Consider the following 17,492-nt stretch of genomic DNA (forward strand, 5'->3'; position numbering starts at 1 on the left):
TTTGCAAGCTCTTGCGGGGCCACATAACATGAAGTCGCAGGCCGGATTTGGCCCCCGGGCCTTGAGTTTGAGACCCCTGTTCTACAGTATCATAATTCTCGTTTCATTATCATTATTAATAAATCAAAGGTGTCTTTGAAGAGGTGCTCGATTACTGAAAAACAACTGTTAGTGTGTTCATGCACCAGCCTGCAAAAGATACACAAGCAGTTTGACCGAGAGGCATTTCAGTTCAGAATACATTTCTATTTATTTTTATTGCGGGGTCTGCTGTCTCTTCTCTGGGGGCGAGGCGGGGTCTGCTGTCTCTTCACTGGGGGCGAGGCGGGGTCTGCTGTCTCTTCACTGGGGGCGAGGCGGGGTCTGCTGTCTCTTCTCTGGGGGCGAGGCGGGGTCTGCTGTCTCTTCACTGGGGGCGAGGCGGGGTCTGCTGTCTCTTCACTGGGGGCGAGGCGGGGTCTGCTGTCTCTTCTCTGGGGGTGAGGCGGGGTCTGCTGTCTCTTCACTGGGGGCGAGGCGGGGTCTGCTGTCTCTTCTCTGGGGGCGAGGCGGGGTCTGCTGTCTCTTCACTGGGGGCGAGGCGGGGTCTGCTGTCTCTTCTCTGGGGGCGAGGCGGGGTCTGCTGTCTCTTCACTGGGGACGAGGCGGGGTCTGCTGTCTCTTCACTGGGGGCGAGGCGGGGTCTGCTGTCTCTTCTCTGGGGGTGAGGCGGGGTCTGCTGTCTCTTCACTGGGGACGAGGCGGGGTCTGCTGTCTCTTCACTGGGGGCGAGGCGGGGTCTGCTGTCTCTTCTCTGGGGGTGAGGCGGGGTCTGCTGTCTCTTCACTGGGGGCGAGGCGGGGTCTGCTGTCTCTTCACTGGGGGCGAGGCGGGGTCTGCTGTCTCTTCTCTGGGGGCGAGGCGGGTCTGCTGTCTCTTCACTGGGGGCGAGGCGGGGTCTGCTGTCTCTTCTCTGGGGTGAGGCGGGGTCTGCTGTCCCCTCTCGAGGGAGATAACCTCGTGGCACTCTGATTGGCTGAAGGGTTCCCTCCAGCCAGCGTCTGGCCTCCAGAGTCCAGAAGGCAAACCTTTGGCCTTTGAAGCAATAAGAACAAGACGTCATCTAAAGTATTGCATAGGCTAAGGCATTGGTGCACAATTGATACGCATTAATAATCTCAACAATAACTGACTAAAACACCTCAATATTACACAACATGTCAACATGATGCCACCGTCTGATAAACGGTAACCAGGCAGTCAGCACAGTAAAGATGATCTACAATGAATTCAAATTGTAATACAATGACTATTAAAGAAGCATTTACACTGAAGACAGAACTTAGGCTCCTGCTGATTTAATGCAGTGGACATATTGACATGCTTTTGGCATCCGTTGAAGTTTAATTAATTAGCTGACTATAATTAATCATTAGGGTTGGGAAGTTTACTTTTTTTAAATGTAGCAGGTTACAGATGAGTAATTACCCTGTTAAATTGTAATAAGTAATGTAACTTGACTATGTAACTATTTGTATTGAAATTCTAATGTTAATTGGGTTATTTTATGTTTTTTGTGAGTCACTTTGGATAAAAGCCTCAAATAACATAACCATAACACACAGTTTCATTAAACAAATAAACAAAATGGTTAACAGTTGGTTTAGCAGCGAGTCATCGTAGGCTAACAGATTACATGTAGCACGTGTTGCTCGTATGGCTGTTCAATTCAACAGAATAGCTGTTAACTTTAAAAACATGATTCACATTACTCACACTCTTACTGTAATTAGTGATTCAATTACTCAACTATGACACCTAGTTGGGCTTGCCAAAATCACGCTAGTTTCATTAAACAATGATCAAATATGCTAACGAAGCTAATGCTTTTGGTAATGCTTTTGCCGAAAGCTATAGCTAACGAGTAGTTGTTTTAGAGACTTTAATACGGTTAGAAGCTATCATAAGCAAACAGATGTGTGTTTGTATTGCCTTAACACTATCATAGTTAATGTTAGCTAATCACACTTCATTTCAAGACACCGGAATTGTTATTAATGTTAAACAAATAAAACTGTAAAAGCACTTCACATTACTCACATTCTCTGCGTTGACATTCACATTCATGTGAACGTGCTCCGTCACGTGCCGCCGTGACGCGGGACCTGTGTGTGCGGTTCCACAAGTGCTGTCTCCGACGCTGCAGCTTCATGCTACTCAAAAACCGAGAGACGAAGGCGAAGACGAAGTGAGTGGATTAAACACCTACAGAGGTTTCATTAAGTGTATTTACACCTGTTAGCTTAGCTTACAGTTCATCACGAATCAGAAGTTATCTTATTCAACACAACAGCTGTAATCTTGGAAGAAAGAAACTCACAACAAAACTTAAAATGTGCGCCAAAAATAGTCTCAAATTATCTTTAAATAAAGTCTAAAAGCCATCGGCTAACAGCTAAAGTCTACAAGCGATCGGCTAACAGCTAAAGTCTACAAGCTATCGGCTAACAGCTAAAGTCTACAAGCGATCGGCTAACAGCTAAAGTCTACAAGCTATCGGCTAACAGCTAAAGTCTACAAGCTATCGGCTAACAGCTAACGGCTACAAGCTATCGGCTAACAGCTAACGGCTACAAGCTATCGGCTAACAGCTACAGTTATTATTCCAGTTCGGCTCTGGGGAGTAACAGTTGATCTGTAATGCTCAGCTGACTTTGTTAGTTATTTATTACACCAGTTGTCTTTAAGACGGTTTGAGTTGTTGTGTTGGTGCTCTTTACCATAGGTATGGTTTTAAATATATGCTAACCAGCTTATTAGCATCGCCATTCATCACCGTGACGTAGCATTTTTCCCATTGAAATGAATGGGGTTCTTCAGTTAGCAGCTAACGCTAAGCTAAGCGGCGGTTTAGCTCATTAGATAAATAGTTACACTTCATTTAAATAATGATTTATCTTAAACTGGGAAATGATTGTGTCCCAGCAGAAGTGTTTTCAGGCATTACACGAGTTAAACATATTTAAAAGATGCAATAAGATAATAAAATGAAGCATTAGCAGCAAGGACACATATCATGAGAGTATCTAAAGAATACACAATATACAGAAAATACTGTATACATGGAGTACATTAAACAGTCTCACTAGCTAATGTTTGCTTTCTGTGTTAACTTGGTGATAGTTAATGACACAGGTAGCGTTATAACCCTGGTTCAAACAACCATTAATGTCACTTTCTATGTGAATAAAGTCATTTTAATGAAATAAAAGTGAACAAACTGTAAGTTGCTACACAGATTATGATGAATTACATCTAAATATTTGTATTATATTAATAATAATAACTTTTTATAGTAATGGTTAAAGTCATTTGCATGTAGCGTTTATAACTATCTGACCTTTCTCTCATGTTCTCCTCTGCTTAGCACATCGACTAAATGGATCCATGGAAGAAGAGAGAGGCCCCTGGAGCTCAGGTCAGTGCGCACTTCATCACGATATATTCCTAATGTCAGCGTTTCCGCCAGGCGGGCGTCTTGTATATGCTCCGACCGTCCTCACTCACAACAACGGCCTCCAGACATAAATAAAGCAGCGACTGTAGTCTCCATGACACAGGCAGTCTGTGGTTTGTACTTGTTTAACTTCTGTCTAGTTTCTGAGCAGACATGAGGAGCTGAGAGCTCCGAGTGCTAACAGCTAACGGCTGGTTTTGTGTTTCGCATTGAAGATGACGTCACGGCTCCGCCTACACTGCGTTACTATAGTTACTGTCCCAGTTCCTAAACTGCAATGGAAACGCAGCATAAAGTGAGCCTGAGTAGGAATACTCTGTTTCAGTAAAAGTCCCTCAATCTAAATATAGTGAAAGACAGTGAAAGTAGTCGTTGTGCAGATTGGTCCATTTCAGAATAATATATATATATGTTTTAAAATGATTGATCATGAAAGTGTTCTCAGAGCTGGTGAAGGTGCAGCTAGTCTGAAGTACTTTGTAGACTGCAGGGTAGCTGGTGGAGGTGCAGCTAGTCTGAAGTACTTTGTAGACTGCAGGGTAGCTGGTGGAGGTGCAGCTAGTCTGAAGTACTTTGTAGACGGCAGGGTAGCTGGTGAAGGTGCAGCTAGTCTGAAGTACTTTGTAGACTGCAGGGTAGCTGGTGAAGGTGCAGCTAGTCTGAAGTACTTTGTAGACTGCAGGCTAGCTGGTGGAGGTGCAGCTAGTCTGAAGTACTTTGTAGACTGCAGGGTAGCTGGTGAAGGTGCAGCTAGTCTGAAGTACTTTGTAGACTGCATGGTAGCTGGTGAAGGTGCAGCTAGTCTGAAGTACTTTGTAGACTGCAGGGTAGCTGGTGGAGGTGCAGCTAGTCTGAAGTACTTTGTAGACTGCAGGGTAGCTGGTGAAGGTGCAGCTAGTCTGAAGTACTTTGTAGACTGCAGGGTAGCTGGTGGAGGTGCAGCTAGTCTGAAGTACTTTGTAGACTGCAGGGTAGCTGGTGGAGGTGCAGCTAGTCTGAAGTACTTTGTAGACTGCAGGGTAGCTGGTGGAGGTGCAGCTAGTCTGAAGTACTTTGTAGACTGCAGGGTAGCTGGTGGAGGTGCAGCTAGTCTGAAGTACTTTGTAGACTGCAGGGTAGCTGGTGGAGGTGCAGCTAGTCTGAAGTACTTTGTAGACTGCAGGGTAGCTGGTGGATTCACTCCAGGTGGAACTAAAGTCTGATTCAACACTTGATTATATTTCTCATCATTCATCTGTGAAGTAACTGAAGGTATTAATACATGTAGTGGAGGAGAAGTACACCATGTACCTCTGACTTATGTTCACTTCCAACCTAAAAGTACCTCAGAAATAGTAATCAATAATGAATTGAAAAGTTATTTGGCTGATAGTTGTATATTGGCTCAGCCAGGTTATATGGGAGGCCTTACAGATCTACTCGTCTACTTACAGATGGGTCACTCATTTTGAAATATTACACTTAGTTGTCTTTTCTTTAATTTGTCATCCTCGTGTAGAAGGCTATCACGAAACACATGTGGTTGTTTATGGCATAAAGAACATCAGATTTCTTCTGACTCAAGTACTCAGATCTTGTACTTGAGTAAAAGTAGAAGTACTCAGATCTCGTACTTGAGTAAAAGTAGAAGTACTCAGATCTCGTACTTGAGTAAAAGTAGAAGTACTCAGATCTTGAGTAAAAGTAGAAGTACCAGAGTGTAGGAATACTCTGTTACAGTAAAAGTCCTCATTCAAAATGTTCCTCAAGTGAAAGTAGAAAGTATTCTCATCTAAATATAGTGAAAGACAGTGAAAGTAGTCGTTGTGCAGATTGGTCCATTTCAGAATAATATATATATGTTTTATAATGATTGAATATACTTGGTTATATTTCACATCCTTCATCTGAGAAGTAACTAAAGGGATTAAAAACATCTTTGATAGATTCTAAGAACTTTCTTCACTCTTAACCTCAAAGGTTGAGGAGTGGAGGCCCTGAATATTCCAACAGCTTATATGAAATTAACGCATCTCTTTTTCCAAGAACAATCCAAATGAACCTGTATAGTGAGACGAATATATTACAAACAAACACTAATATTACTATTGTACTGATTACTACGATAACATATAAATGTAATGTCTTAGCTGGACAGAAGTCGGGTGTGCAGCTTCATCCTGATGTCTCCCAGTTCAGAGGTAGCAGGGGGAGGGAGGGTGCAGCTTCATCCTGATGTCTCCCAGTTCAGAGGTAGCAGGGGGAGGGAGGGTGCAACTTCATCCTGATGTCTCCCAGTTCAGAGGTAGCAGGGGGAGGGAGGGTGCAGCTTCATCCTGATGTCTCCCAGTTCAGAGGTAGCAGGGGGAGGGAGGGTGCAGCTTCATCCTGATGTCTCCCAGTTCAGAGGTAGCAGGGGGAGGGAGGGTGCAGCTTCATCCTGATGTCTCCCAGTTCAGAGGTAGCAGGGAGAGGGAGGGTGCAGCTTCATCCTGATGTCTCCCAGTTCAGAGGGAGCAGGGGGAGGGAGGGTGCAGCTTCATCCTGATGTCTCCCAGTTCAGAGGTAGCAGGGGGAGGGAGGGTGCAGCTTCATCCTGATGTCTCCCAGTTCAGAGGTAGCAGGGGGAGGGAGGGTGCAGCTTCATCCTGATGTGTCCCAGTTCAGAGGTAGCAGGGGGAGGGAGGGTGCAGCTTCATCCTGATGTCTCCCAGTTCAGAGGTAGCAGGGGGAGGGAGGGTGCAGCTTCATCCTGATGTCTCCCAGTTCAGAGGTAGCAGGGGGAGGGAGGGTGCAGCTTCATCCTGACCTTTTAAAATGATTAGTTTAGACCCCCCCACTTTTACGATGTGGAAAGTCCGTGAACCGCTCTCTCCGCTCTCTGCAGAGCGCTGTGTCAGAGCTTCACCATCAAATCCATTCCTCTTGCTGATTGAGAGAAAGCCCAAAGCAATGAAACTCCGTACCATGTTTTCATCCTGCTGCTTTGCACCAAGGCAGATTCTCAGAGCCGTGCACATGCTGCGTCTTTAGTTGTAAAATAATTTCCCCGCTGCGAGGCTCCGGTGCTAACAGTTCACGAGCGTGCTCCACTAGCACCCGGATATAAGGCGCTGTTATTGAAGAGGTGGAGGAGAGTCCTCTCCTGTAGACTGAGAGGCTGATAGCTACAGCTCAGTGAGCTGAAGGACTCTTGAGAGGTGGAGGAGAGTCCTCTCCTGTAGACTGAGAGGCTGATAGCTACAGCTCAGTGAGGTGAAGGACTCTTGAGAGGTGGAGGAGAGTCCACTCCTGTCAGACTGAGAGGCTGATAGCTACAGCTCAGTGAGGTGAAGGACTCTTGAGAGGTGGAGGAGAGTCCTGTCCTGTCAGACTGAGAGGCTGATAGCTACAGCTCAGTGAGGTGAAGGACTCTTGAGAGGTGGAGGAGAGTCCTCTCCTGTCAGACTGAGAGGCTGATAGCTACAGCTCAGTGAGGTGAAGGACTCTTGAGAGGTGGAGGAGAGTCCTCTCCTGTAGACTGAGAGGCTGATAGCTACAGCTCAGTGAGGTGAAGGACTCTTGAGAGGTGGAGGAGAGTCCTCTCCTGTAGACTGAGAGGCTGATAGCTACAGCTCAGTGAGGTGAAGGACTCTTGAGAGGTGGAGGAGAGTCCTCTCCTGTCAGACTGAGAGGCTGATAGCTACAGCTCAGTGAGGTGAAGGACTCTTGAGAGGTGGAGGAGAGTCCTCTCCTGTAGACTGAGAGGCTGATAGCTACAGCTCAGTGAGGTGAAGGACTCTTGAGAGGTGGAGGAGAGTCCACTCCTGTCAGACTGAGAGGCTGATAGCTACAGCTCAGTGAGGTGAAGGACTCTTGAGAGGTGGAGGAGAGTCCTCTCCTGTCAGACTGAGAGGCTGATAGCTACAGCTCAGTGAGGTGAAGGACTCTTGAGAGGTGGAGGAGAGTCCTCTCCTGTCAGACTGAGAGGCTGATAGCTACAGCTCAGTGAGGTGAAGGACTCTTGAGAGGTGGAGGAGAGTCCTCTCCTGTAGACTGAGAGGCTGATAGCTACAGCTCAGTGAGGTGAAGGACTCTTGAGAGGTGGAGGAGAGTCCTCTCCTGTAGACTGAGAGGCTGATAGCTACAGCTCAGTGAGGTGAAGGACTCTTGAGAGGTGGAGGAGAGTCCTCTCCTGTCAGACTGAGAGGCTGATAGCTACAGCTCAGTGAGGTGAAGGACTCTTGAGAGGTGGAGGAGAGTCCTCTCCTGTCAGACTGAGAGGCTGATAGCTACAGCTCAGTGAGGGGAAGGACTCTTGAGAGGTGGAGGAGAGTCCTCTCCTGTCAGACTGAGAGGCTGATAGCTACAGCTCAGTGAGGTGAAGGACTCTTGAGAGGTGGAGGAGAGTCCTCTCCTGTAGACTGAGAGGCTGATAGCTACAGCTCAGTGAGGTGAAGGACTCTTGAGAGGTGGAGGAGAGTCCTCTCCTGTCAGACTGAGAGGCTGATAGCTACAGCTCAGTGAGGTGAAGGACTCTTGAGAGGTGGAGGAGAGTCCTCTCCTGTCAGACTGAGAGGCTGATAGCTACAGCTCAGTGAGGTGAAGGACTCTTGAGAGGTGGAGGAGAGTCCTCTCCTGTAGACTGAGAGGCTGATAGCTACAGCTCAGTGAGGGGAAGGACTCTTGAGAGGTGGAGGAGAGTCCTCTCCTGTCAGACTGAGAGGCTGATAGCTACAGCTCAGTGAGGTGAAGGACTCTTGAGAGGTGGAGGAGAGTCCTCTCCTGTAGACTGAGAGGCTGATAGCTACAGCTCAGTGAGGTGAAGGACTCTTGAGAGGTGGAGGAGAGTCCTCTCCTGTAGACTGAGAGGCTGATAGCTACAGCTCAGTGAGGTGAAGGACTCTTGAGAGGTGGAGGAGAGTCCTCTCCTGTCAGACTGAGAGGCTGATAGCTACAGCTCAGTGAGGTGAAGGACTCTTGAGAGGTGGAGGAGAGTCCTCTCCTGTCAGACTGAGAGGCTGATAGCTACAGCTCAGTGAGGTGAAGGACTCTTGAGAGGTGGAGGAGAGTCCTCTCCTGTCAGACTGAGAGGCTGATAGCTACAGCTCAGTGAGGGGAAGGACTCTTGAGAGGTGGAGGAGAGTCCTCTCCTGTCAGGCTGATAGCTACAGCTCAGTGAGGGGAAGGACTCTCAGAGGGGTAGAGGAGAGTCCTCTCCTGTAGACTGAGAGGCTGATAGCTACAGCTCAGTGAGGTGAAGGACTCTCAGAGAGGTGGAGGAGAGTCCTCTCCTGTCAGACTGAGAGGCTGATAGCTACAGCTCAGTGAGGTGAAGGACTCTTGAGAGGTGGAGGAGAGTCCTCTCCTGTCAGACTGAGAGGCTGATAGCTACAGCTCAGTGAGGGGAAGGACTCTCAGAGGGGTGGAGGAGAGTCCTCTCCTGTAGACTGAGAGGCTGATAGCTACAGCTCAGTGAGGTGAAGGACTCTCAGAGGGGTGGAGGAGTGTCCTCTCCTGTCAGGCTGATAGCTACAGCTCAGTGAGGTGAAGGACTCTTGAGAGGTGGAGGAGAGTCCTCTCCTGTCAGACTGAGAGGCTGATAGCTACAGCTCAGTGAGGTGAAGGACTCTTGAGAGGTGGAGGAGAGTCCTCTCCTGTAGACTGAGAGGCTGCAGCTCAGTGAGGTGAATGACTCTCAGAGGGGTGGAGGAGAGTCCTCTCCTGTCAGACTGAGAGGCTGATAGCTACAGCTCAGTGAGGTGAAGGACTCTTGAGAGGTGGAGGAGAGTCCTCTCCTGTCAGACTGAGAGGCTGATAGCTACAGCTCAGTGAGGGGAAGGACTCTCAGAGGGGTGGAGGAGAGTCCTCTCCTGTAGACTGAGAGGCTGATAGCTACAGCTCAGTGAGGTGAAGGACTCTCAGAGGGGTGGAGGAGAGTCGTCTCCTGTAGACTGAGAGGCTGATAGCTACAGCTCAGTGAGGTGAAGGATTCTCAGAGGGGTGGAAGAGAGTCGTCTCCTGTAGACTGAGAGGCTGATAGCTACAGCTCAGTGAGGTGAAGGACTCTTGAGAGGTGGAGGAGAGTCCTCTCCTGTCAGACTGAGAGGCTGATAGCTACAGCTCAGTGAGGTGAAGGACTCTCTGAGAGGTGGAGGAGAGTCCTCTCCTGTAGACTGAGAGGCTGATAGCTACAGCTCAGTGAGGTGAAGGACTCTTGAGAGGTGGAGGAGAGTCCTCTCCTGTAGACTGAGAGGCTGATAGCTACAGCTCAGTGAGGTGAAGGACTCTTGAGAGGTGGAGGAGAGTCCTCTCCTGTCAGACTGAGAGGCTGATAGCTACAGCTCAGTGAGGTGAAGGACTCTTGAGAGGTGGAGGAGAGTCCTCTCCTGTCAGACTGAGAGGCTGATAGCTACAGCTCAGTGAGGTGAAGGACTCTTGAGAGGTGGAGGAGAGTCCTCTCCTGTAGACTGAGAGGCTGATAGCTACAGCTCAGTGAGGGGAAGGACTCTCAGAGGGGTGGAGGAGAGTCCTCTCCTGTAGACTGAGAGGCTGATGGCTACAGCTCAGTGAGGTGATTAGCCGCGTTCACACCGCAGGACTTTCCCTGGTACTTTAGTTCTTTAGTTCCGTTAGTACCAATAATGTTCACACTGCCGGGACTACTCAGTGCCGGGAACTCTTTTGGTACTTTTTAGTCCCTGCTAGAGAGGTGGTACGAACCTGGTGACAAAAGAGTGCCAATTTCTATTCTATTTCTATTGGCTGGGCGAATTGCAAACCACGCCCCGTTAGACTCTGAATTTGTTTTGTTAGGCAGCCATTTTTTTCCTCGCTACAAAACCACATCCACACCTGAGCGAGTGGTTTTTTTGTACTTGAAAGCAGTTATGACCACACGTACTACAACACCGGAGCGGTGGAATGATGAGAAAGTGTCGGCGCTTCTGGCAATTTACTCCAAAGACGGGATGCAGCAGCTTCTACAGAAAGCAGTTCCCAACTCCAAATGTTTTGAGCGATGTTCGCTACTTGAGCTGGGAATCGTGCACAGTGCACACGGATGCCGGGTAAAAATAAAGAAACTCAGGCAGGACTATAACAAAATTAAAGACCACAATAATAAGAGTGGTAACGATTTTCTATTGTTATTATATATATATATTGCCACTGTTTTTTAATACTGACACCTAACTTGCACTAAGGCGTGTCTGCTGCTATATATATTGCCACTGTTACATTGTTTTGAAACTACTTACACTTTATTTTACATTGCACACTGTTATTTAACTTCAATGTACATGCATACGACACACCTGGAACAGCATGATGCCGTTATTGTTATGTCTTGACTGTGCAATAAAACAAACAAACTGGCGAAGCTTTATTTATTGTGTCCCACCCCAAATGTGCAGAATAGAAGAATGTGAGAGCAGACAGGTGTCGGTGGTTGAATTGATCAGAAACACAAGTCTTACACACATACACACAAGTCATTGATCATGTCATTTGTTTTAGATAAATAAGGGAAAACACCAAACGAGGGTTGATGTCCTTTTCCAAAATCAGCCTGAGGGGGCGATATATACTAAATACATAAAGATAAAGTCCATTGTTATAATGGGGTATTTTATTTGTAAATTACCCTTATGAACTCCATCATGTCTGAGGTCGGAAAGTAAACAAACGCCTCATACAGCGGATGGGCTTTATACCCCCTCCCCCCCCCCGTGTAGTTCTTCTTCTCTCGTTTTTTTGTTGTACTCGCCGTGAAGTGGTTTTGCGGCCTGCCAGTAAACCCAGAGAAGAAGAAGACTAAGTGACGTCAGCGTAATCGTGCCTCAGGGAAAGTACTGCGGTGTGAATGCGATTGGCACTAGCCCCCTGGCGGATTTAGTGCCGTGGTACTTTAGTGCCGGCACTAAAGTACCGCAAGTCCTGCGGTGTGAAAGCGGCTAAGGACTCTTGAGAGGTGGAGGAGAGTCCTCTCCTGTCAGACTGAGAGGCTGATAGCTTCAGCTCAGTGAGGTCAGTTCACTCAGATCTCCAGTTAGAAGCACATTTCCCTGGGCCTGAAAATAGGCTATTTCTGAATGGAGAGTTTCAAAAATGTCTTCTTCAAAATAAGGAGAATCGACTGGGGGAATATAAATAGCACACACGTATAGATTCCTGTCAGTTATGCCCAGGGTTTGATCTAACCTTAGCCACATGTGGGATTTACCTTGTTTCACTACTGAGATCTGACGGCAAAGATCTCCTTCATACCACACCAAGATCCCCCCCGATGTTCTGCCCTGCGTATGTTTTTGATTTTATAGAGGGCACCATGACTTCATTATAACCTGGAGGACAGTGAGTGAGCAGATCATTTTTACACCATGTTTCTGTTCATATAGTTGGATCAACATCTTTGATAGATTCCAAGAACTTTTTTGGAGTGGAGTCCCTGAATATTCAGCTTATATGTTTTCCAAAAACAATCAAAATGAACCTGTATAGACAAATATATATAATTATTTATTTTTTTCACTAATATTACTATTGTACTGATTACTACGATAACATATTAAATTACATCACATTTAGTTGACGCTTTTATCCAAAGTAACTTACAATAAGTGCATTCGACCAGGAAGACACAACCTTGAACATTTCAAGTGCTACTCAACTGGCTTTAGAGGAGCCAGCCCTTTGTTAGTATATAAGTGCTTTGTGAGCAGTTCTATCGCTCGAGGTGGAGTCGAAAGAGATGAGTTTTCTGCCGAAAATGCTGCCCCACAATGCATTGCAGCCGCAGCATTTGCCGTCACAACAGTCGGTCGTTCACGGAAACAACCGATTATGACCGAGAAATGATATCATGAAAGTTACGGTGCTTATTAAGCATTTTAAAACATAGGTGGTAAGTTGCCAAAGTGCTTTGTTCTGAACGTTCATCAGTATTATAATCAAAGAGAGAAATATGAACGTTAGTTTTTACTGAAATGATCAAATAAAGTCAACATCTCAGTCTTTACTGAGCTGTGTGGGGTTTGTTCAACTTCTAAAAGATGTTTGAATGGTGATATACACAGTGATAGATGTTAAAGGTGGGGTAGGTAAGTTTCAGAAACCGGCTCGAGATACACTGTTTGTTATATTCCATGGAATGCTCTTAACATCCCGATAGCAATGAATATCTGAAGTGCTTTGACAAAAAATCCATAAAAAATGTCATCTGTTGAAGCCGTAATACTGTAAAAAGTACAACCAATTGGACGGCCTACCTGCCTGTCAACCTTCCATCGGGGCACAAACTGATCTCGTGCCCTCATTGGTCATGTTCGCGTTCGTGTGTGTTGGGGGAGGGGCTCTGTGAGGAAGTGGCAGATTTTCTCCGGTTGTGTATTTTCAAATTCTAGCGATCTCGAGCCGGTTTCTCAAACTTACCTACCCCACCTTTAAGGACTAACGTTTATAATAAATACATCTGTATATATTTAAGATCTTTCCATCAATCATACGTATTGGGATCATTGGTATTCATGTGGACCGGAGGGAGAGGGTGACGAGCAGAAGTTTCACTTTCCTTTTTTATTTCAATTCAAACTTTGGTCCTGAAGAATCTGTTTCTCTGTTGTCCACGTTCATAAAGCAAAGCAGCAGCATCAGAGCACGGAGCAGAGTCTCTAGATGAGTTTAGTCCCTCGTTCTTATTGAACATCCATGTTTGTAGTCCGCTATAGAAAACTGTAGTTTCCATGGTTTCCCCACAGCAGCAGACGCACATTCAGGACGTCCGCTGGCGCATCAGAAACACGTGGGATAGTGAAAGTGCATTAGATTCTCTAAAGCACCGCAGTCTCTTCTCCTAAGTCCTTTTGAATTCTCCTATCCACTATCCCTTAACCCCGTGACCTTTCACTCAGAGGTCAAGGGATAGACGATAGGAGCTGATTTTTGGATTATCCGACCGCAACCCAGGTCTTGAGGGTCATTTGAGACTGTTGTGATTGGTCGACTGTTCAAAATGGCCTCTACCTCACATAAAAGGGTTTGTAGCCCGTCTTCATCCAAAGTCTGCTGCTTCAAAACAAAATGGAGAACCTGCCTCACAGACTTAATCAGACGCTTAAGAGGTTACAAGACAGTGGTTATGAAAACTAGAGTTTTATTTTCCACATTAACAACAATGGAGAGTGGGGCTCTGAAATCATAAAACAGATATAGATATATATACAGTAATAGGGGAAATAATTGGGCAGTTCAGTGTGTGTGTGTGTGTGTGTGTGTGTGTGTGTGTAAAACGTAGCAGCCTGCGGTCGCTCGTTAGCTGTTCTAATGAGGGTAAACACAGTGAAGACACAGCTCTTTGCAGCTGGTGCTGCTCTTCTCAGATTCTGCTGAGTCACACGTTACTGCCTCCTGGCGCCGCAGAGATTTCATGACGTGAAGGAGGTTTTCTTCTATAAAGCAGCTGTGGGCAGCAGATACTGTGAGAGTCACAGACATGAATACATAGGTCAAGGCAAGACTGGTTCACAGACTCTCCTGTTTTTCCGATCCGGTGCTTGAACAAATAACTACACCCCGAGTCCGAGTTTGCAATATATCTCAAATAATGTATTTATTTCCCCACATAAACATAACAGTCTGCAATGAAACTGCTGTCTCCTGTGCGCTCCACTTCCTACTTTCTCCTGCGAACGAGTACAGTACAGACTACTGCAACTCCCTCCTGGCTGATCTACCTACATGTGCCATCCGACCTCTGCAGCTCATCCAGAATGCAGCGGCTCGTCTGGTCTTCAACCTTCCTAAATTCTCCCACACCACGCCGCTCCTCCGCTCCCTCCACTGGCTTCCGGTAACTGCTAGAATCCACTTCAAGACACTGGTACTTGCGTACCATTCTGCGAATGGATCTGTCCCTTCCTACATCCAGGACATGGTTAAACCGTGCACCCCAGCACGTGCTCTACGCTCTGCATCAGCCAAACGGCTCGCTGCACCCTCGCTGTGAAGGGGACCCAAGTTCCCATCAGCAGAAACACGTGGGTTTGCTATCCTGGCTCCAAGATGGTGGAATGAGCTCCCATTGACATCAGGACAGCAGATAGCTCACACACCTTCCAGACTGAAAACTCATCTCTTTCGACTCCACTTCGAGCGATAGAACTACTAACAAAGCACTTATATACTAATAAAGGACTGGCTTATCTAAAGCCAGTTGAGTAGCACCTGAAATGTTTGGCTCTATGAAACCTGATGTACTTTATGATTCTGTTTTCTTCAAGTTTGTATTTTGTTGGTCGAACGCATTTATTGTAAGTCGCTTTGGATAAAAGCGTCAGCTAAATGTAATGTAATGTATTTATGCTTTTTAGATTAACTTTCTCTCCTTCTCTGTCTGTCTGTTCTAGAAACCGAAAGGAAAAGAGAGATGTCACAGCTGTCAGCAATGTGACAAATCCTTCACAAGATCTGGAACTTTAAAGCGCCACCTGCTTATTCACACAGGAGAAAAACCGTTCAGCTGTGAAGAGTGTGGGACAACTTTCGCTCGCTCAGGTCATCTCAAATCACATCAACGTATTCATACAGGAGAAAAACCGTTCAGCTGTGAAGAGTGTGGGAAAACTTTCGCTCACTCAGGTAATCTCAAATCACATCAACGTATTCATACAGGAGAAAAACCGTTCAGCTGTGAAGAGTGTGGGAAAACTTTCGCTCACTCAGGTAATCTCAAATCACATCAACGTATTCATACAGGAGAAAAATCTTTCAGCTGTGAAGAGTGTTGGGAAACTTTCGCTAGATCAGATGCTCTCATATCACATCACCGTATTCATACAGGAGAAAAACCGTACTGGTGTGAAGAGTGTGGGAAAACTTTCGCTCAATCAGGTAATCTCAAAATACATCTACGTATTCATACAGGAGAAAAACCGTTCAGCTGTGAAGAGTGTGGGAAAACTTTCACTACATCAGGTGGTCTCAAAATACATCAACGCATTCACGCAGGAGAAAAACCATAGTGGTGTGAAGAGTGTGGGAAAACTTTCACTACATCAGGTGCTCTCAAATCACATCAACGTATTCATACAGGAGAAAAATCATTCAGCTGTGAAGAGGGTGGGAAAACTTTTTCTCAAAGTATTCACCTTTAAAGACCATGAGCGAATGCACACTGCATTGTTTTGAAGAACTATGAGAGGCAAGCCAGCTGTTTCCTCCTCCTGATGTCCTGAGAGCTGGAGTTATATTTTAAGTCTTTCTGAATTGAAGTCTCATTGAAATAAAGCTTATTTCATTCAAATGTGTCTTTTCTTCCGTGAGATATCTTTACAGATTTCCTTATGACTCAAGAGTCTGATTTTAAAAGTGTTTTAATATTTCTGAGTCTGACTCAAGCAACTTAAAGGGATAGTGGAAATCCGCGAATTTTGGGTTTAACTTATGTATTTTTATTAAAAATAAGCATAATAAACCATTTTTTTTTATTTCATGCGCCTAGTTTCATTTTATTTTCAATTTTACTGCTCCCGACCACGCCCTCTCAATGAAACGAAATACTTCGGGAATCTTCGGGTGATGACGAAAACAAAGGAAGACGGGCACAAACATTGGACGAGGCACGAGTATTTTATTATGTTTTCTGGCTGATTTAATGCATCATTAGCCTGTACCATTGTGTACAACGCCATTTATTGCCTGTCGATGAGGCGACCGGAGGCCTCGTCATCCGATAATCCGGTACACAGTGTCGAATGTGTACACTGATCATCATATAGACATGATAGACTAACAGTACTGCGAGTACAGCCTACACTTGACAGGCAGCCTGGCTAGCCTAGGATTAGGACCATACTACGTCAAAAGACCGATTGGCTCTAGCTGTATATCATGCTAGTATACAATTCATTTCAATTTATTCATGTAATTAATGCCCATAAGGCTGTTACATATACAATAATAAATGTGAACCTGACCCTGGTATGTTATGAAATGTACCCTACATGCAGTCATCCTCGGGCATAGCCATAGGCCTACAGTGCATGCATGCCAACTTTGCAATATATAATATAGCGCCTAGCGTGAGCTATGCTTAGGGACCTACCAGTCAAGATTATTTGTGCGTAGGGGTGCATCATCTGGCGCCTGGTCCTGGTCATCCTCGCCATTGCCCATGCCGTGAACTAACTCCATCTCCTCGGGCTCGGGCTTGAACAAATAAGGACGTAATGGTCCATCGTCTGGCTCAATATTCTCACCATCGTCGCTTACTGAACCGGATTCAGATTCAGTTCCTAAAACTACATTTTCGCAGGAAAGCCGAGAGGATGTTTCTGACTCGCTATCATCACTGGATACCTCGTACAATCCTTCTTCTTTGTCTGGTATATTTGCCCTTCCACGTTCATTCTGCATAGACGCCGTGGTTTGTTATTGTTTCGTCTTCCTGAGTTTTCCTCACTTCCGGTTTGGCGGAATCGATCATTTCGTTTCTAAAAAAGTTCGGGGAAGCTGCAATAAAGTGCTTCTAACATGCGTAAGGCAATTATTATATTTTTTTAATCAGGTGTGATTGTTTTGGTACGTAATTATGCTTGTATATAAGTTAAAACGAAACTATTTGTGGTTCAATTTCCACTATCCCTTTAAATATTTGCTTTTGGGCAAAGTCATCTGAACATTGTGTAATGTGGCACTCTACCTTTGTCCATATATGTGACCAGCTCTATCGAAATCAGTCGGAAGTCGCAACGGCTCATTTAAAAAATAAACGTGGATTTGCGTAAAAAAACATTGTTTGATTTTAAATAAACAAAGTCTTGGCTATCAGAATATGAAACTTTTATTTCCTAAATCACACAATAAATACATGTTTGAAGCTTGTAAAGGGACGAAGACAGGCACCTCTCATTCGCAATCTGCTCTTCCGCAGCGCCGCCCCCCCCCCTCCCTCTGGCTGACATTATGAATGTACGCGTATAGTAATCATAGATAACACGGCAGGGTCCGTTACAGTTTGTTTTCATCTGATTTCAATTAA

General features: G+C 45.7%; 1 protein-coding gene across 1 annotated transcript; it reads left to right on the plus strand.

The window, feature by feature from the left end:
• The first annotated feature begins 2,150 nt into the window (after positions 1-2,150).
• Positions 2,151-15,718, plus strand: LOC117442062 (zinc finger protein 3-like). The gene is made up of 3 exons (XM_071202341.1): positions 2,151-2,227; positions 3,407-3,457; positions 14,860-15,718. The coding sequence occupies exons 2-3, from the start codon at positions 3,419-3,421 to the stop codon at positions 15,472-15,474; spliced, it is 654 nt and encodes a 217-aa protein (XP_071058442.1). The 5' UTR covers positions 2,151-2,227; positions 3,407-3,418; the 3' UTR covers positions 15,475-15,718.
• The last annotated feature ends 1,774 nt before the right edge of the window (positions 15,719-17,492 follow it).

This window comes from Pseudochaenichthys georgianus, unplaced genomic scaffold (genome assembly GCF_902827115.2).
Source record: "Pseudochaenichthys georgianus unplaced genomic scaffold, fPseGeo1.2 scaffold_264_arrow_ctg1, whole genome shotgun sequence".
In the NCBI taxonomy this organism is placed as follows: domain Eukaryota; kingdom Metazoa; phylum Chordata; class Actinopteri; order Perciformes; family Channichthyidae; genus Pseudochaenichthys; species Pseudochaenichthys georgianus.

Excerpts from the sequence above, each read along its gene's own strand:
- LOC117442062 (XM_071202341.1), top strand. The coding sequence starts at position 3,419 with ATGGATCCATGGAAGAAGAGAGAGGCCCCTGGAGCTCAG. Across the intron at positions 3,458-14,859 it reads GAGAGGCCCCTGGAGCTCAG|AAACCGAAAGGAAAAGAGAG; the intron begins GTCAGTGCGCAC and ends TGTCTGTTCTAG.